The sequence below is a fragment of the Vulpes vulpes genome, chromosome 2 (genome assembly GCF_048418805.1).
Source record: "Vulpes vulpes isolate BD-2025 chromosome 2, VulVul3, whole genome shotgun sequence".
Classification (NCBI taxonomy): domain Eukaryota; kingdom Metazoa; phylum Chordata; class Mammalia; order Carnivora; family Canidae; genus Vulpes; species Vulpes vulpes.
Window position 1 is genome coordinate 161,570,261 of NC_132781.1, and position 19,460 is coordinate 161,589,720.

Below are 19,460 nucleotides of genomic sequence, written 5' to 3' on the forward strand. Positions count from 1 at the left end.
GCCATTCCCAGTGGCCAGGGGCCTGGGCGCTGCCGGCGAGGGAGGACCAGCCCCGGTGGTGCAGCGGAACCGGTGTGGGTGGGACCCAAGTCAGTACAACGACACGATCTCACTACCAGTAATTTCTGTATGAAGGCATGGGGGGGGGGCGCCCATGGCCCCGTGGCCCAGCAGCCGGACTCGTGTTCCTGCTGATAACTCACGTCAGCCCTCAGGCCAGTCCTCTCTGGAGGCTACACAGGGTCTGAGGTCACCTGAGCTGATGACGTGGGTCCGTCAGTGTGCTTGCACGCTTCCAGCAGGTGCCAGAGGGAACACACCTGATCTCCACTTCTCTGTTTCCTACCTTGCACCCTCCATCCCTAGGGGCGGGGGCTACAGGCCAGGGGAGGTGGGGGGGCCAGGGGCATGTCACTCACTCGGCCAGGGCCACGTCGGCCGTGTCCAGCAGAAACTGCTTCCTGCGGTTGGTGCACACCAGCTTCACCGTCTGCTGGTCGAGGCCCACCTGCCGGAAACAACAGCTTCACATGCGCACGGGGCTTGGCTGCTGCGGAAGAGGCAGCCCGGCCAGGTGAGGGCTGCTGGGGAGGGAGGAAGCACGCCCTGGAGTGGCCGCAGGGAGAGCCCCAGGGGCCTGGGACCCTGGCGAGAGCTGGGGAGGGATGGTCAGAAATATGGTGGATGAAGAGGCATCTCAGACTCGGTTCTTATCCCCCGCATCACCTGTAGAAGCTGCTCGAGAGATAAGCTGACGCCCCACCCCGGGGGCGCTGGGGCCAAGGCAGGACACGCCTCCTCTGCAGCTCCGACTGTGGGTGGCCGGGTGGGTGGCCCGAGGGGCCCTGTCCTACAGCGTATGGCAACTGCAGAGCCTGCACTCACCGACACATAGTCAAGTTCATTGTAAGAAACAGCCTCTTCCACCAGGTATGGCTTCTCCGCGGCCCCTGAGAGAGGAGACCCCGATGCCTATAACTCGCAGTGGCCTCTTTTCCCTCCCCCTGCCCCATGTCTAAGACCTGGCCTCTCTGAGAGAGGACCCGTCCCTGCCCTGCGATCTGACACGGTGGAGGAGGCGGAGGGCGCGGGGCTCGTGGCAGGCAGGCCCCGGCTCCCACGGGGCTGCCGGGACGGCCGGTGGCACTCGCTGGGGTGTTTCGGTCACCACCAGGCGGCCAAGAGCCGGGGTGGGGGGCACAGAGAAAGGGAGGGAGTCAGTCTCGTCCTCTGCCTCTGGCCGGGCCCGGGGCGGCAGGCACCTTTCCGAAGCAGGTAGACGTAGCAGTCCGTGAGCAGCACGTAGAGCAGCTGCAGGTTGCCCTCCATGTGCCCGGTACTCATCCGGATCATCTGCGGGGCCGACACAGAGCGGGCTCAGGCACCCCGGCCCCGCCGCCCCGGCCGGCCCGCAGGCCTTCCCGCCCCGTCCTTGAGCTCCCGGGACTTACTTTGAAGAGCTGCTCTTCGTTTTCTCGAAACACGTGGATCATCAGCAGGAGTAAGTGATTGTTGTCCACCCTGAGAGACGGACACGCGTGGGGAGGGTGTCAGGCTAGGCCAGGGGCAGGCGGAGCCGACGGGGTGCGGGGGACACTCACAGCCCACCCCGCCCCCCGCCCAGGCTGGGGCGCCCGCGGCTGCGCTCGGGGTACCCGGAGGACAGATGCCCGCCGGGAGCGAGCGTCAGGCCGGCGGCCCGAGGGCCCCGCTCACCTGAACTCCGCCGAGTGGGTCGTGTCCGACGGGCTCCCCTGCCCCTCGTCCACCCCCGAGTCCTCAGCGCTGCTCACGCACGGGCTGGGCCGGTCTCGCTTGAGCTGGCAAAGAGCCTCGCGGGTCCCCGGCTCCGGTTCAGGCCCGGGCGGCTCCCGGGCCAGGGGCGACTCAGGGGCCAGTTCCCGGGGCTCCCTCGGGGCGCGCTCTAGGGGCCCGGGCGTCTGTGCCCCTCTTGCTCCTCCTCCCTCTTCTTGGCCAGCAGTCTCAGGGCTACCAGGAACATGCAGCGGTTGGCCAGGCCCTGCAGGGTCATGGTGGCCGCCACCTGATGTAAGAGCGCTTGGACTCTCGACGGTAAAGCGGTAGAAGTCCATGGGGGCTGGAAGCCCCTCACTAAAGTCGCAAAATGGCGGCTTCTCCGGGGCGTCCCCGGGAGAGCCGGTCCGAAAGGACTGGTCTGGGGACCGGGCGTGGGAGCGCCAGGTGCTGGGGTCCAGCTGCCCGTGGAGCTGGTCGATCACCTTGCTCAGGGGCTGCCCCAAGCGCTCCATGGACGTGTCCTTCATCTCGGGGATAAGCAGGCCCACCTGGCCGGGCTCCGAGAGCTCGCTGCTCTCGGCCGTGCTGCTGGGCCCCTCTCCCTCCTCCTGGGGGGCAGTGAAGGTGGCGTCCGGGGACGCCCGCCCCAGGCCCGGGCTGCCGACAAGGCTGTCACCATCGCCCCCGCGCCGGGCACAGCCGTCCTGGGTGGAGGAGGGGTGGAGGGGGCTGGCCTCCTCATCCGACCTCGCCTTCTTCTTCTTGCCCGTCTTCTTCTTCTTCGTGACCCTGGGACGGGAGCGATGGGGCAGGCTTACGGCCTGAGCGCCGCAGTACTGGGCGATCAGGTGGGCCGGGTCTAGAGAGGGGATCTGGGCATGTGACCTCTGAGGGCACAGCCAGAGCTTCAGAGGTCCTGGGTGGGAGGCGCCAGGCCAGGGGGCCGGAGCAGCTCAGGCCCTGAGGTACGCCCCGTTGCTGGAGGAGGTGGGGACCCGAGGAACCCCTGAGCCCGTCCCACGAGTTCTAGCTGAGGACGCAGCTGTGCCAGCTGTGCTCTCGGGAGCAAACACAGGCCCTGGTCGGTCAGAACGATGGCACCTCCACTTGGCCCTCCCCTTGGGATGTGGCCAACGGACCCTGAGCTGACCTCACTTCCCAGCAGGTTATCACCAGGGATGGCTCAACCAGAAGTGCACTCGAAGTCTTCTGGGCTCACACTTCTTTGGTTGCAGGGTGGCTGGAATGGGTCTGGCAAGGCGACCCCAGATCGGAGCCACTTAAGCTGCTCAGGCCTTGAACCGGCCCGCAGAGCGGGACCCCGACCCCCGCCTCGGGCCAGCAAGCCTCGGAGGGTACGACACGCACAGCATCTTACTCAGCGTGGAGAGTCTCAGGGGCAGGAGCGGGGGGAGGTCAGGGAGCCCGGGAGGCTCTGGGCCCAGAGCGTCCCAATCTGCCCCGCGCCTCCTCCTTCCCTTCCCTGAAGGTCCCTGTCTACTGATGGAGACACTTCCCCTTCAGGGAGCCACACGGAGCCAGAATGAGCACAGATCGCAGAAACGGTACATCGACATTCCAAGAAGCCCCCGGGGAGAAGGTGACCTTCCGGCCCTGGAGACCTGGGCCACAGCGTCTCCTGGGCTCGGGCCCTGTTTCTTCTTGCCTGAAGAACTCCTGGAGAACCACTTCATCTCCAGGAAGACGCCTATCTGCCCCCGGGGGGCAGGGTCCCGGCGTGCGTGGACTGAAACGTGATGCGAGGGGTGGACGGGCCGGACACGGGGATGCTCACCCCACTTCTCCCGGGGCCCCTCCCCACTGACCTAATGACTTCGAGCTCTGTGCAGGCGTCCGGCAGGTCGAGAGTGTGGGGTTCCCCCTTCTCCTGAGAGGTGGTGTGCACAGGGGTGGTGTCGGAGGAGGACACCGTCTCTGCTGGGTCCTCACTGAAGGGGTTGTGGCGCTGGGTGGGACTCTTGGTGGAAGCCTTGCTGCTGGTCAGGTCGGAAGCAGTGGAGCGGGGGCCGCTGACCGTGTCTGTGAGGTCTCCATCTGGGAGGACGGGAAACAAGAGGCAGCCCGTCAGACGCCACCTGGGGCCCCCGGACCCCAGAGCTTGCCTTATCTCACGACGGAGGCAGCTGAGCTCCTCCTCCTCCCGGGGAAATCTGGTCGGGGTGGCCCTGACTGAGGAGTAGAGGCCCAGACCAACAGGACCCGGGATCTGTGCTTTAAGAGTGACCTGGAGCGACACCATCGCCCCGCCACCGAGAACCCGCGAGAGCTCCCAGCGACTTGGCCGAGCCCCGAGGTTAACCAGCTCCGGGCTGAGGCCCCTCAGGGACGGTGACCTTGATGCCTCAAGAAGTTAACCTTAGAGCCCTCCGTCAGAGGGAGCCAGAGGGGTCCCCGGCAGCCCCTTCAGTGCCACCGGCCACGGCAGGGCTGACACACCCAAAGTCCCCTGGAGGGTCCCCGCTCTGCCCACCAGAGGCAGATAAAAAGCAAAAAAGGGAGAGAAAATAGAAGGAGACAGCGGGGATCAGAGAAGCTGCGGGGAGGGGCTGAGAGGCAGGAGAGGGAGTCCAGGGGGCGAGGAGCAAGGTGGAAAGGCGGAAGGGCCCAGAGCACAGTAGGGAGGATGAGGCCGGGGCGCCAAGGAGATGCAAAGGGAAGGGAGGTGTGGCGAGTGGGTGCCCCCAAGGCTGCTTCTCTCCCTGACATGGTCACACCCCCACAGCGGGGGGCAGGACCAGGCACCCCGTTAGGGCGAGAGCTGGGAACTCCATCTCGCTCAAGTCTCTGCCTTCCTGCGGGTCCTTTCTGAGTCCCCCTCACCCTTGGCTCCACCTGGGGGAGAAGGGGGGCAGGGGATGCTTCCTCTCCAGAGAGGGGCGGGTTTAACTGCCCCCCCACCCCCATGCCCCCACCCAGCCAGCCCAGAAACAGGAGCACGGAGAGCACACGGGGCATTATCTGGTGGCAGATGGAGCCGCCGCGGCAGGGAACGCAGGCCCAGCTGTCAGAGAGGTCGGCTGAGAGCTAATGGCACGGGACACGGGATGGTCACGCCTCACTGGCCAGCTTACACACATCTTGTTGGCCATGATCTGCCCACAGGAGACGTGGCAAACATGCTTCCCATCCTCAGCCTCATCTGGAACCGCCCAACCTGCTGTCCACTTCCTAGTGGGTCTTGGAAACCACTGGGCAGCTGTCTGCTGATGCAGCACATCATCCATTTTTTTAAAAGTACATTGTCTTTTAATATAAGGACAAAGGTGGGGGCCAGAAGCCATTGCCAGCCCAGCCAGAAAATCACGAGTGACATACGAGACTTCCTGCAGATGCCCTGGGCCCCCACAGCCTCAGTGCTCACATGGGGAAAACCTTGCCCTTAGGTCTCAAAAAAGGGTCCTGTGAGGCCCTACATTGTTGTCCCAGGTCCCGCGAGGCCCTACATTGTTGTCCTGGGTCCCATGAGGCCCTACATTGCTGTCCCGGGTCCCATGAGGCCCTACATTGTCGTCCCGGATCCCGTGAGGCCCTACATTGTCATCCCGGGTCCCGTGAGGCCCTACATTGTCGTCCTGGGTCCTGTGAGGCCCTACATTGTTGTCCCGGGTCCCGTGAGGCCCTACATTGTCGTCCTGGGTCCTGTGAGGCCCTACATTGTTGTCCCGGGTCCCGTGAGGCCCTACATTGTCGTCCTGGGTCCTGTGAGGCCCTACATTGTTGCCCCAGGTCCCGTGAGGCCCTACATTGTTGTCCCGGTTCCCGTGAGGCCCTACGTTGCCATCCCAGCCCCTAGGGGTCTGCAGTTGCTTGTGGGAGGAGTCCCGCCCAGTGAGTGAGCAGGCCACGGGACGTGGTGGGTGTCAGGGCTGGGTTACCCACCAGCTCTGTAAACAAGCCAAAGACCACAGAAGGCCACCCCCACCCCTGCCCCTGGGCCCAGAGTTTGGAGCTGCCCCCAAATCCTGCTTTCCTCCAGGTGGAAGGAGAAGACAAAGCCTCCCCAGGTGAGCTGCCGGAGCAGACCTGGGGACTCAGGAAAGCAGGAGACCATGGTGGGGACAAAGCTCACCCCGCCCTGGAGCCCAGCCCGGCCCAGCCTGAGCAAGCAGTGCAACCCAGATTGTTAGTTCTCAGGCCACCGGGAGCTCTGGAGGGCTGCGGAAGAAGGTCGGGCCCTGCTTGTCAGGTGACTGCAAAGGGCGGCAAGGAGCTGGGTCAGGAGGGGGTTAGTGGTTAGAATCAGAGGGGGAGAAACCAATGCCCAGCATGTGCACTGCAAGAAGAGAGGCTGAGCCGATAAACGATGTTACGATGGAATTCTGGATTTCGTCTTAACTAACCCGTGGCACTCTCCAGGGCTACTCTCTTGGCCAGATGATATAATTAATTTTCCCCAAGGCCATATCTTATTTCCCTACAAACTAAGCTATTTCATACATTCCTCGGAAAAAGATCATCTGTCATCCGTTACTCAGAGATCACGGCGCTGGTAACAAGGGGCCAGCTCTGGAGCAGTGGAAAGAGGCACCTTCGCCTCCTGCCCCTCCTGCCCCGGGAGCAGTCAGCAGCCAGAGCCGCTCCCCCCGGGGCTGGCCCTGGGCAGCAGCAGCCCACAGGGCAGCAGGCTCTGCCTCCCGGGGGGTGGGGGTTCTGGCCTCAGATCTAAGGAGGAAGCATTAACCCCTCAGAAACGAGCCTTGTGCTTTCAGTAATCATGGGAACGTGCGGTAGAGCCGCCTGGTTTCCAGAAGCCCAGCCGGGGAGCCCGAGCGCTGCTGCCGCCTAGTGGGCAGGTGGGAGGCCCACAGCCTGGATTTTAATCTGCCTTAAAACCTCTCGGAGAATCTCCCTGTAGGAAGTTTCGGCTGTGCCTGGGCAATCTCGCCCATCGGGATCCTCAGTCTCTCAACACCACCGGGGAGGAAGCCACCCACACCGGAGCAGGGGGGTCGAGACCTCTGCCTCCACTTCTTGAGGCTTCTGACCCAGAAGCACATCTGACCTAAAGGAGCTTATGATCTGCAGGTTCAACCTACGCTTTCCAGAACAAGTCTCAGCTCACCGCTGGTCAGGCCACTGGCACCCCAGGAGCTGGCAATTCCCTACACGTACCTGGTGCTTCCACGAGCATCAGAAAGGGGGAGGGTGATCTCTGGGGACCTGCAACACAGTCACCTGGTGACGCCACGAGGCCACCGCGTAAAGGCAGGAGCCCTGCACCAGGAGAAGGGGTTTGCCTAGAATTGGGGTCAAGTTCTCCTACTGCAGAATTCCATCTATTTGAACACCAAACTTGGCTTTATTAGGATCATTGACATTATTATAAACAACGAGCTGATTTCGAATCATGCAGCAAGCTTGGCACAGAAACGCAGCAAAACAGGAAAAGAGGGTAACAGCGGACTCTGGCCCACCTTCCCAGTCTGTGCTGGGTACAGACGGCACTGCTGGAAACACATCTCCAAAATCATAATCTATAAAAACGGGGGACAAAACTGAAGATTAGAAACAGGCAGTGGAGGGACAGGGAGGGTGGGGGTGGTGGGCGGGAGGCATGGGGAGAAAACGAGAGAGGAAAAAGGGTGAACTTTCTGCATTTTCTCTAATGGCTTTAGGGAGCTCACGTTGCTTCTCAGCTGGGTTGCTGGGAAGACCCTGGGGACAATCCTTGCCAGCCCCAGGACCTGGTTCTGGCTGAGAAGAGCGTGGGCTCCCATCCCCTGCCTTCCTTTCCTCTGAACCCAGCATCGGGGGTGAGGTGGGGTCAGGGGGACACCTCCACTGTGGACGGCCTGACTACCCCTTCAGGGCCCGGCCGCTGCCTTCTGGGAGGCGGCCCATGAGCCCAATCCGAGGAGACTGAGCCACTGCCCTCTGCTCGTACAAGGAGCAATGCAAGCCTTGCTAACAAGGCTGGAAGTAACCGGCCTCATGGACCTTGGGCCCATTGCACAAGCTTTCATGAAGAAAGAAGGCCAAGGTCGCAAGGCCAAAGCACTTCCAGGGAGCCCTGAGGGCTGAACTCGTGCTTGGGGTCTCCTTCCCTGGAGGTGAGGCAGGTGCAGTAAATGAAGAGCTCTCGTTTCCCACGTGGGGGTGAAGGTGGAGAAACCGCCAGTTTTTCAAATGAACGCAGAAGCCTAAGGTTTGAAAGAAACCAGGCTGCTCCAATCAGTCATTGGATCAAGACGACAAGATGACCTACAGACTTGACAACTTTTTCCCACTTTGATGCAGTGGATGCCGTTGGTGCTAACACCCTAGCAGGTGCAGGAGGGCCTCAGAAATCAGGTGGGCTCAGGAGACAGGGGCAAGTCTCCACTACACCCCGGACCCACCTGGCTCTCTCCTCCCTGCAGGGGCTGCTCAGCCTCTTTCTGCCTAGGACCAGAGTCTGACCGCCCCGGGCAGGCAGCACTCACCCCTACAATGGCAGGGAGCTTCCGGGCACACAGTCAATCCTTCCTCACTTAGAACACCGCCCACCCCGCGCCCTCTCCCCGGCCCCAGGCCTGCGGCCCTAGCCTTCTGGATTCACACGGTCTCATCTTGGCCTTTCGTCCCCAGAACCAGTGTTCCACCGACCACGGAGATGCTGAGGAAACGAATGAAGGCCTGGAAAATGCTCGGCCCCGTTGAACTTCCAGTCTCCCCCAGAGACCCGTCACCCAGCCAAGTGTAAGTGGCTCCAGCACCAGTGCCACAGCACAGCGTGGCTGCCTTCTGCCCGAGGCGCTTACCCTCACTGGACGGGGCGATGGCGCTGTCATCCCACTCCAGGTTGGTGGAGGTGACGGAGTTGAAGGAGTTGAGGGACAGGCTGTCCGAGCCCTGCACCGAGCTGGGGAGGCGGTCTTCGAAGTCCAGCAGGTACTGGGGTTTGTAGTAGTCAGGCATGTAGGGGGCCAAGTCTAAGTACGGAGCGTCCTGAGAGGAGAACGCAGGGAGCAGGCTTGGCTGCGGAGGCCTCGGTGGCCTGGGCAGACCTGCCGCCGTCCTACCTCCCATGCTTGCTCTCCTCTGGGAAATCAGGGGGCTTGCGGCGCTACATTCCGAAATAAGTCGCTAAGGGAGTAATGCAAGGGACGCCTGGGTGGCCCAATGGTTGAGTATCTGCCTCTGGCTCAGGGCGTGACCCTGGGGTCCTGGGAGTAAGTCCCACATGGGGTCCCTGTAGGGAGCCTGCTTCCCCCTCTGCAAGTGTCTCTGCCTCTCTCTCTGTGTCTCTCAGGAATAAATAAATAAAATCATTAAAAAAAAACCCCACAAAAACAACACTCACATCCTAAACAACAAGGAGGGTACATTAATGCTAAATTTTCCAGGGATCCCTGGGTGGCGCAGCGGTTTGGCGCCTGCCTTTGGCCCCAGGGCGCGATCCTGGAGACCTGGGATCGAGTCCCACGTCGGGCTCCCGGTGCATGGAGCCTGCTTCTCCCTCTGCCTGTGTCTCTGCCCCTCTCTCTCTCTCTCTCTCTGTGTGACTATCATAAATAAATAAAAATTTAAAAAAAATGCTAAATTTTCCAGGCAGTGTATCTTTTCTCCAAGTCTAGAAGAGAGGCAGGAGGGAGTCCCCTGAACTAGGATTCTGGCTTAGAGAAGCCAAGAGAGAATCACCCCCTTCCATTCAGTTCCACTCTTCTGACCCTGAACAAACGGGGCTGGGGGGTGGCTCAGGCTCAGTCACACTCACAGGCTCCCTGAGAGGGACCAGGGAAGTGAAACCGCACGTCTGCCCCTAGAGGCAGCAAGAGCCCGGGCGTCTCACCAGATCCAGGTCGAATCGAATGAACTCCAGCCCAGACACCAAGGTCAGGAAGAGAGTCAGGTGATCGTGGCTGCAGACCAGGGCATTCCTGTGAGACAGGAGGAGGGACGATGGTTACCAGCTTGGCCCCAACCTCGCTGGCGAGCCGGCTGTGTTGAAATTTGACATGTGACATCCCCACTGCCTGGAGGGCACCCAGCTTGGGGCAGCCTTCACCCACTCCGTTGGAGCACCTCCTCCTGGGTTTGGAGCCCCACGGCACGGTCGGCATGGTCTTCAGATCCGGGGCCTGCCTAGGGTTCATCTGGCTCTTAGCAGATGACATAAATGCTTTGTTCTGGCAGCAGCCGAGCAAAGGCTGAGCATTCTAGTAAGGTCTGAGGGCTGGGCGGGGGCGGAGCGTTTGGAACCGTACTCCTGGCAGAGCCATGAGACGCAGGGTGCTGAGGCTCTTCGGCCATCTCTGACGGGCTCTCGGCATGCCACGCCGGGCTGGGCCTCCAACGCGGCACACCGTGATGTGTGCAAGTGACAAGAGTGTTTGGGACGAGGTTCAACGGGAGCTCCGGGGCTGCGTGAGACAAACTGTTCCAGACACTCACTTGACGTAGTACTTATGCAGCAGACCCAGGTTCTCCTGAAACAGCCGCAGGTAGCTTTCCAGGGAGTTCTCGTTGAGCGCCAGGTACAGCCAGGCCCTGCCTGCAAATGAAGGGCAGGAGTGACCAGAGGGAAGGTCTGTCAGGGGCTGGCTCTCTCGGCCAAGCGAGGGCAGGAAGGGCAGCAAGGGTAGCCGAGGGGCTCAAGCACTCTGACAGCCTCCTCTCTCGTGGGGGGTGCCGTCACCCCTGAAATCTGTGTTCCCTAGTCAGACCCTCGCTGGTGGCAGGCCAGTGAACTCTGACCGGGAGCGCAGGGTACAAACTCCAGGTGGGTCGAGAAGCCTAAGGACTGTGCACCGTCCTGCGTGCACCGATCCTGCCGGCTAACACTGATCCTCGCTCAGGGAGAGGGGCCAGGCTCCCCGTTCCGGGATCGGGCTCTGGGATTCCATAGGAGTCGGGTTCTCCTTAGCACCTCACTCTCCTTCCACCCACCCCCTTAATTGTTACGTGCAGGGCACCAGCAGCTGCCCGCCCCCGGCCCTCAGCCTCGCCGGGGCTGACCCCCAGGCCCCCGGAGCCCCCGGCTGCCCGCAGCGTCGTGCTGGTGCTACTCACTGCGCCCCAGGTTGGTGGCCACGTGCTGCAGCACCTCGATCTGTTTGATGGCCTCTCTCCGGGTGAAATGCACCACAAGCACCCAGTAGCCAGATGAGAGGTCTTGCAGGCTGAGGAAGTAGGACAGGAGCTGCCGTGACCCGAGGGAGGCCACCCTGGGAAGCTGCAGCCGGCCCGGCCCGGTCCCCTTCATGTGGGTGCCGAGCTCCAGGCTGAAGGGACGGGCTCCCGGCGGCGCCCACGGGCAACCACCGCACCTTCCCACCTTCCCGCCTTCCCGCCGCGGCTCATCTGCTGCTACGGCTTGTCCGGCCGCTCCCGCCTGCTCAGAGACGCTCACCGGGCAACCACAGACAGCCTGCGGCCACCGAGCGAGGCGAGTCTCCTTCGGCCCCCGGGAGGCGGGATGAGAGGCAGACCCTGCGCGGGACGTCCCCGGGGCTCCTCGGCAGGGAGCACCTCCAGCTCACCCGTACAGCAGGGCGTGGTCCAGGTGCTCGCACAGACGTTGCAGGACCTTGTCGTGGTTCCGGATGGCGGGGGTCTCATCTTCACAGGCGGCGAAGTAGCTCTGCAACTGAAAGGAGAAGAAATCCACCCAAAATGAGACAGAGAGATGAAGAGGAGGGCTGAGGCAGATATAGCTAAGACAAGCAGTGGGTGGAGCGCGCGACGCTTGATCTCGGGGTTGGAGGTTCCAGCCCCACGCTGGGTGTAGTCATTACTTAAAAATAAAATATTAGGGCAGGGATCCCTGGGTGGCGCAGCGGTTTGGCGCCTGCCTTTGGCCCAGGGCGCGATCCTGGAGACCCGGGATCGAATCCCACGTCAGGCTCCCGGTGCATGGAGCCTGCTTCTCCCTCTGCCTATGTCTCTGCCTCTCTCTCTCTCTCTGTATGACTACATAAATAAATAATAAAAAAAATTAAAAAAAAAATTAGGGCAGCCCCAGTGGCTCAGCGCCACCTTCAGTCCAGGTCGTGATCCTGGAGTCCTGGGATCGAGTCCCATGTCAGGCTCCCTGCATGGAGCCTGCTCTTCCCTCTGCTTCTCTCTCTCTCTCTCTCTGTGTCTCTCATGAATGAATGAATGAATGAATGAACAAATAAATAATCTTTAAAAAAATAGAATATTAAAACAAAAATAAAAGAAAGAAAACCAGTTAAATGATATCCATGGTGACCAACAGAGAAGTGTACCTCGACCCGCTCGCACCAGCCGCTGACCCCTACAGGCTCCAGAGGGCAGTATCCTCAGAGCCCAGTCCCCAAGAGGCACCCAGTTAGTGCCCTGCGCAATGACAGCTTGATGCTGGGAGGGATCCAGGATCCTCGGTCTGAGTGTAGGTCCCAGGTGGTCCCAGGCTTTGAGCCAGGGCCACGGCGCCACACCTCCCCGGGGCCCACATGTGGTATTATCTGTATAAATGCCCCCTGCTCCCGGAGCTGCATCCCACAGCAGCCCTGCTCAGAGCTGCTCCTCTGCACAAACGAAGGGCCGGCAGACCAGGGCACCTGCTCCGGAGGCTGATGCGGGACCCGGGATTTGCCCATGGAAACAGACGAGGATGGACACGGGTCAAGGTGTGTGCCAGGCTCATGTCAGGGTCTACACCCAGAAGGATGCTTGTTTCCTGGCTGGCGGGATAAAAGGTCGAGGACAGGAGGCGAGATGAACGGCAGCACTGAGCAAAGGCCGACGAAGGTGAGGGCAGCTCTGTGGGGTTAGTTAGGGCTAAGAAAGCAGGGGTCCTTTTCAAGTAAAGCCGTAGGACACAGGGCTTCCAAGTTCGTTTTAGCCACATGCTGGTCTGCTGTTGCCCTTCTAGCGGCCAGACGTGGGACGGACACCCAAGAAGAACACGCATCTCAGGTTTAAGCTCTTGGCACGGGACAATCGTGTTCTCGAGGGCTGTCTGGGTGGGTGGTAGAGACGGCAGCAGCAAGCTACAGCAACCAGGCCGACAAGCCCGCCTCCTGGCCAGAGGCCAACCACTCAGCCCCACAACAAAAATAGCCTCTCTTCCCTGTGGCCCAGGGTAAGCCCAGCAGCCCTGCTGGCCGGGGACAGGCCCCAGGCCTGGGGCACAGGCCCCAGTCCCGTGGGGTTGCCCTCCCTCCCTAGAGGCGGGTGAAGCAGGCCGGGGAGGAAGGTTCCCAGAACCGAAAGAAAGCAATGAGCTCATGCAAACCATCCCACCCTCCCAGCCACGGCCCCCCACGGTCTTGCCCACTTCAGTGCTGAGAACCACCATGCGGGTGTCCACCCTTTCTTTCTTCTTCTTTTTGCCCCCAAACCCGAGCAGATCTGACATCAGGGAGGCTTAGAGCTGGCGGGATCTTTTGAGATCTGGTGGGCTCCGTTATTAAGAAAGCAAACCGGGCATTTACTCATTTTCTTGATTATAAAAGTAGCCACGCTTACTAGAACACTCAAGAGACGTGGAAAAGCTTTTTTTTTAAATGTTGTTTTTGTTTCAACAGAGGAGGTGGCTAAAACCAGTGGAGGTTAAGTTCTTTTCTAGGAGTGTCAGCTCAGTGAGGGAGCCAGAGCTGGAACTCAGACTCCTTTCTTGGGTCAAGAGGCCTTTAAAACAATTATTCCGAAAACATTTGCTCACCATAAAAATTCAAGCAACCTGGAAGTGTATATAAAGTACAAAGATGGGCAGCCCGGGTGGCTCAGCGGTTTAGCGCTGCCTTCAGTCCAGGGCCTGATCCTGGCGACCCAGGATCGAGTCCCATATGGGGCTCCCTGCATGGAGCCTGCTTCTCCCTCTGCCTGTATCTCTGCCTCTCTCCCTCTCTGTCTCTCTCTGTGTCTCTCTCTCTCTCTCTCTCTGTGTCTCTCATGAATAAATAAATAAAACCTTTTTAAAAAAATAAATAAAGTACAAAGACCTCCTGGCCCCCCTCCCTGGCCAACGGCTTGTGTGTCCTCCCAACCCGCTTCCTGCACAGGCAGACTTAAAAACAATTTTTTAAAAAGTGAAACCAGGTCATGCTATACTCATTGTTCCCAAATGTGCTTTTTCTTAACAGCGTATGAAGCATCTATTTCCGTATCATTACAGACAGAGCGACCACATTTTTTCAGAGCCGCGCTGTGTGCTAAAATAGGACGCCTTAGCTAATGGCTGCTGTCTCCCCTCCTCGATGCCCCACGATCGGCGAGCACCCGTGGATCCCGTGTGAGTACTTTGCACGGTGAGAGAACCTGCAGGCCTTTTAAAACGCTGGATCGATTTGCACTCTCACTGTGCCAGCTAACCCTGGATATAATTAGTCGAATTCCTGACAGTCCAACTGGTGGAAAACAGTACCTAATTGTTTGGGGGTTTTTTTTGTTTTGTTTTTTTTTTTTTTTTGTTTTGTTTTTTTTTTTTTTTTAAGATTTTATTTTAAGTATTCTCTATGCCTAACGTGGGGCTGAGAACTTACAACCCCGGGATCAAGAGTCGCGTGCTCCTCTGATGGAGCCAGTCAGGCGCCCCAGGACCTGATCTAAATTGGATTTCTCTCATCACTAGTGCAGCTGAACATTCTTATCAGCCATTCCTACCATTTCTATTTCTTTTCCTGTGAACTCCCTCTTCAATCTGCTCCATCTTCCATCTGCTTGCCTTTTTCTCGATGGTCTGTTGTAGCTCTTTGTTGATGGAGGATTCAATCCTGTATGTTGCTTTGAATTGTTATTTTTGCCCAGTGTCAACTGACCTTTAAATTTTGCTTAAGGTGGGGTTTTTTTTATCCTATTGAGAAACGTCTACGTTTTATGGAGTCAAATCTGTCAACCTTTCCCTTCACGGTTTCCAATTTCCCCCAGTCTAATATAAAAGTACTTCTATTCTTCTATAGCTTTCAGACTTTTTTGGTTTCTTCTTTTACATTTAGATCCCTACTTTATATGTGGCATGAGGTAAGGATTGAGCCTTATTACTTTATGGATAGGTAATCCATTTCCACATTTATTAAGGGTCCCATACTGATTTGTGATTTCACATGCCTCCTGTCTAGATTATTTTAACCAGCCCATTGCCTGTTCCTGTGCCAGTCTCTGATTTTTTTTTTTATTATTTTCACTTTTATTCCTCATTTTGATACGAGCAGAACAAGTCCACCCCATCTCACAACTATTCTTTTTCAAAATTGTTTTGACTATTCTAGCACAATCTTTTAGAATCAAATTTCAATGCAGTTCCTTTTTTGGATTTGGAAAAGAATCATACTGAGTCCAGAGATTATTCGGGGAGGAAAAGTGGTATCGTTGCCAGGCTAGGTCTTCCCACACAGGAACATTTATGCAGGTCTTCTTTTCTATTGTTTGGCAAATTTCACAGCTTTCTTAGGTAGGTCTCACACGTTGCCTGCAAGGTGGATTGCATACACACACATATATTATGATTTAGGGAACAGTCTGCCAACCAGGAAACCACTTCTGCAGAAACTACAACAGAAAGAGTATGTAACATGGTGGTGAAGAGTGGGGGCTGTGGGCAGGAAGCAAGGGTCCAAACCTTGGCTCTGCTACTATGGAGTGGAGTACCTTTGCCAAACTGCTCAACTGTCTCAACTTTCATTTTTTTCTCATTTGTAAAATGGGAGAGACTTGAGCTGTCCAGTATAGCAGCCACTAGCTTCATAGAACTAATTACATTTATTTTATTTTTTTAAAAGATTTAATTTATTTATTCATGAGAGACACAGAGAGAGGCAGAGACATGGGCAGAGGGAGAAGCCTGATGCAGGACTTGATCCCAGGACCCCAAGATCACGACCTGGGCCGAAGGCAGATGCTCAACCACTGAGCCACCCAGGTGCCCCGACTAGTTACATTTAAATTAATTAAAATTAGACACAGTTAACAATTCAGTTCTTTGGTGGCACTACCCACATTTTAAATGTTCAATAGCCCCAGGTGGTGAGTGGCTACTGAACTGGACAGTGCAGATACAGACTATTTCTGTCCTTGGGGAAGTTCGATCAGATGGTGCTAGTTTGGGGAATGGAAGGATATAAAGCATGCAAAAGGCTTACCATATAAGCAGCAAGCACTCAATAAATATTAGCCAAGCTTCTTAAGAATATTAAACCCATATCCTTTTTTTTTAAAGATTTATTTTAAATAGAGAGTGAGCATGAGTGGAGGGAGGGGCAGAAGGAGAAAGAATCTCAAGCAGATTCCCCATGAAGTCTGACATGGGGCTCTACCTCACGACCCTGAGATCATAACTGAGCTGAAACCAAGAATCTGACGCTCAACTGACTGAGCCTTGGGTCCAAGCCACCCAGACTCCTCAAACCCATGTTCTTAGTCAAACCAAAATACAGCACTTGGTTAACCCTAACAGTAGGTGCAAATAAGACACAACGTAGGGCTCTGCTCTCAAGAACTACCATACTGATCACTGGTTTGCTAGCAGGGAGTTTCCAAAGCCTACTCTTTAACCGCTCTTTTTACAGCAACTTAATCAAGATTTTCCATGATCTCAAGGGACAAGGTGTTCTGGTATCAATGCTGCAGCCCAGAATGGTTCTTGAGAGGAAGAGGAAGAAGAAAGGGAATGCCTATGAACCAATGACAGGAGAACCTTAGGAGTCGTGTCCACAGCTTGAGCTCATACTTGGAGAGCTGGGTCAGCAACTCTCCAATGTAAACAGCGTCTCCTTTCACCGAGGAGAGGCCACAGCCAGTAGCCACTCACCGCGCCAGTGAGGTCAGCAGGCTCTGAAAGGCCTGGGTAGTGGGGGGGAAGCACACATCACATAGACAAGGGCTCTGGGGCAACAGAATTTAGGGAATGAGGATAATGAACATCACTCAGCCTGGAAGCACAGTTACCAACCTGTATTCCCAGGGACTCTTCAGTTACATCCGACACCTGCTGCTGGAGCTAGTGCCAGCTAGGTTTAGCACCATCCTTTATTGAGTGCTTATTACAGGTACCAGGAAGTCGCAGGGTGGATAAGAGTAGGCATTCTGGAGTCAGACAACTTGGATTTGAATGTGGGCTCTGCTGCTCACTCACTGTGTGCCATTGGACGAGTGACTTCGCCATTTCACCTCTCTAACCTCAGCGTCTGCATCTCTGAAATGGGTTTAGTAATGGTATCCTCCCTACGGGCTGCTATAAGGTTCAGATAATATTTACACTGTCTTTATCAAAGTGACAAGGACACATTTTACAAACACTGTTTAATTTAATCACCACAGCAACTACATAAAGTAGGTCACAGAGCTAGTAAGTGGCAGAGCCAAACTCTTAATCCAGGTCTTTCCATCTGGGCTCAAGATCTTTGAATGAATAATGTATATGAAATGTTATGCTCTATCTAATGTGCTGTAGGAGAACCCAAGAAAGGGAAGTGCAGTCCCTCTTTTTCAAGCCACAGAACTAAACTTTTTCCATCACGGGGTAGAAATGAGCTCAGTGTCTCCTGCAGCACCTCTTCTTGGAAGATGGACAAGGAAAAATGCCAGTGCAGCTTTTTTTTAAAGAAGAAAGCTTGCCTCTTACTCTCACCATCCTTTTGCCCCACACTGGCATCTTCCCAGTAGTGAGGAAGTATACTGTTTGGGTAACACAAGCCGCAGTTGCTCCAGATTTTCCCACTCTGGGAAGAAATTCATCCTGCTGATCAGATTGCCAAGTAGTTTTGGGTATTTCTTTCTATGTGGATTTGGGGAAAAGGTGGACAATTTCAGAGCAGGGGCCAGCAAACCATGGCCAGGGGGGTCAGCCTCCTATTCTATTTTTATAAATAAAGTTTTATTGGAATGCAGCTATGTCCAAGTGTTTTTGTATTATCTACAGCTATCTTTTTTTTATTATTATTTTAAGTAGTCTCTACACCCAACGTAGGGCTTGAACTCATGTATCTGAGAGATCAAGAGTCACAGACTCTTCCAACTAAGCCAGCCTGGCCTCCCCTTCAGTTCCTTTTATACTATGATAGCAGCAGTGTGTAAATGCAAGATAAACTGTATGGCCCATGGAACCTAAAATCTTATCTGGCCCTCTACAAAAAAAAAGTTTGCTGACTTTTGGTCTAGAGCTTTGAAGCTTTGAGTAGAGGCAGCAAGGAGTGCATACCTAACCTGTGACAGGTTGGGTTGAGAGGTGTCTTTTGCCCAAACCTCAGTTCAGCAGTGGTCAGAGGGGAGGTTCAATATTTGTTATTTCAAGAAATATTTACTGAACAACTACTGTGTGTATATCAGGTACTAATTTTATACAGAAGTTCTTGCCCTTGTAAAACTTATATTCTGGTGGCAAATGGAGATAACTATGCATATACATTATACCATGTTCAAGAGTAAAAATGTTATATAAAAAAGAAAATGTAGGATACAGGGAATCTGTTATCAATCTGAGAAGATCTTGCTGAGGAAATGACTGTTGAGGTATCTAGGGAAGAGTATTCTTGTTAGAGGAACAGTAGGTGCAAAGGTCCTGAGGCAGGGGCAACAGTAAGGAGATGAGTATGACTGGAACTCAGGAAGTGATGATGTGAGTGATATGAGGTCAGAAGGCAGCCAAGGGCCACATCACACATGTCATATAGGCCATAATAAGGGCTTCATAGTTCATTGCCAGTTTGACAGCAAGTTATTGGGAAGTTGAGAACAGGGAATTACCATACTCCCAAAAATACATTACGAGGCTGCTACAGCTTCTGTGCCGTGTATACACAGACTGTGGGAAGCCACGGTAGAGGCAGGGAGACTGGTTGGGAGGCTATATCACTGGTGTGGATGGATAGTGGAAGCTTAGAGCTGGCTGTAGTGGTGGAAGTGGGAAAGGTTAGGTTCAAGATCTATTGTGATGGTGGTCCCCCGGGGATTTATTTATGGATTAGATGTGGGATATGAGAGCAAGGAAGGTGCCAGGATGATTCTAAGGTTTTTGGTCTGAGCAACTGAATGGGGGTGCCAGGTGAAATTCTGTCCTGCACACGGTAAATTCAAAATACCTACCAGATATCTAAGTGGAGATGTCAAGCAGACGGTTGTATAAATGGGTCTGGAGCTCAGGGAGAGGTATTTAAAGCTGAGGAATTGGATGAGGTCACCCTGTGAGTGCAGGAAGCACTGAGTACTGAGCCAGGGCACTCCAATGTGAGACCAGGGGTCCTCACTCAATCTGCACAACAGAACCCCCTGGGAACGGAAGGAAAATAATAATGCCCAGGCACCTTCCCAGATCGATTAAAGCAGAAACTCTGGAAGTGGAGCCCGGGGACCAGCATTCTTAAAAGTGCTCACCAGGTAAATCTGATGCCTTGCCTGGGCTGAGGATCACTGCTTTGGACTGAGAAGACACAGCCAAAGAGGCAGGTAGAAAATCTGGACAGTGTGTGCTCCAGAAGCCAACTGAAGAAAGTTTCCAAAGGGAGGGAACAACTCCCCCCCACTTTTTAATTTAAACATATATTTTTTTAGTCTTAAGTTTTTTGTTTGTTTGTTTTTAGTCTTAAGTAATCTCCACACCCAGCATGGGTCTCGAACTCACAACCCCAAGATCAAGAGTTGCATGCTACTCCAACTGATCCAGCCAGGCATCCCAGGAATGATCCCTTCATCGGGATTATATTCCCACAGAAATGTAAGTGCTGGGAACCCCAATAAAGGCAATGTGAGTGGGGCACCTGGGTGGCTCAGTAGGTTGAGCGTCTGACTCTTGGTTTTGG

At 55.7% G+C, this 19,460-nt stretch overlaps 1 protein-coding gene across 2 annotated transcripts in view; it reads right to left on the reverse strand.

The window, feature by feature from the left end:
* Positions 1 to 19,460, reverse strand: part of PLEKHM2 (pleckstrin homology and RUN domain containing M2) — a 37,657-nt gene that overhangs the window by 4,180 nt on the left and 14,017 nt on the right. Inside the window, exons 2-13 of one of the 2 annotated variants that reach the window (XM_072751117.1) lie at positions 11,241 to 11,347; positions 10,771 to 10,880; positions 10,153 to 10,252; positions 9,551 to 9,638; positions 8,520 to 8,706; positions 7,194 to 7,253; positions 3,585 to 3,813; positions 1,717 to 2,547; positions 1,452 to 1,521; positions 1,263 to 1,353; positions 886 to 950; positions 420 to 508 (exon numbers count right to left, since the gene is read on the reverse strand). In XM_072751117.1, coding sequence (XP_072607218.1) covers positions 420 to 508; positions 886 to 950; positions 1,263 to 1,353; positions 1,452 to 1,521; positions 1,717 to 2,547; positions 3,585 to 3,813; positions 7,194 to 7,253; positions 8,520 to 8,706; positions 9,551 to 9,638; positions 10,153 to 10,252; positions 10,771 to 10,880; positions 11,241 to 11,347 — 2,027 coding nt within the window. The remainder of the gene's footprint in view (positions 1 to 419; positions 509 to 885; positions 951 to 1,262; positions 1,354 to 1,451; positions 1,522 to 1,716; positions 2,548 to 3,584; positions 3,814 to 7,193; positions 7,254 to 8,519; positions 8,707 to 9,550; positions 9,639 to 10,152; positions 10,253 to 10,770; positions 10,881 to 11,240; positions 11,348 to 19,460) is intronic. The other variant, XM_072751116.1, reaches the window with a different exon arrangement.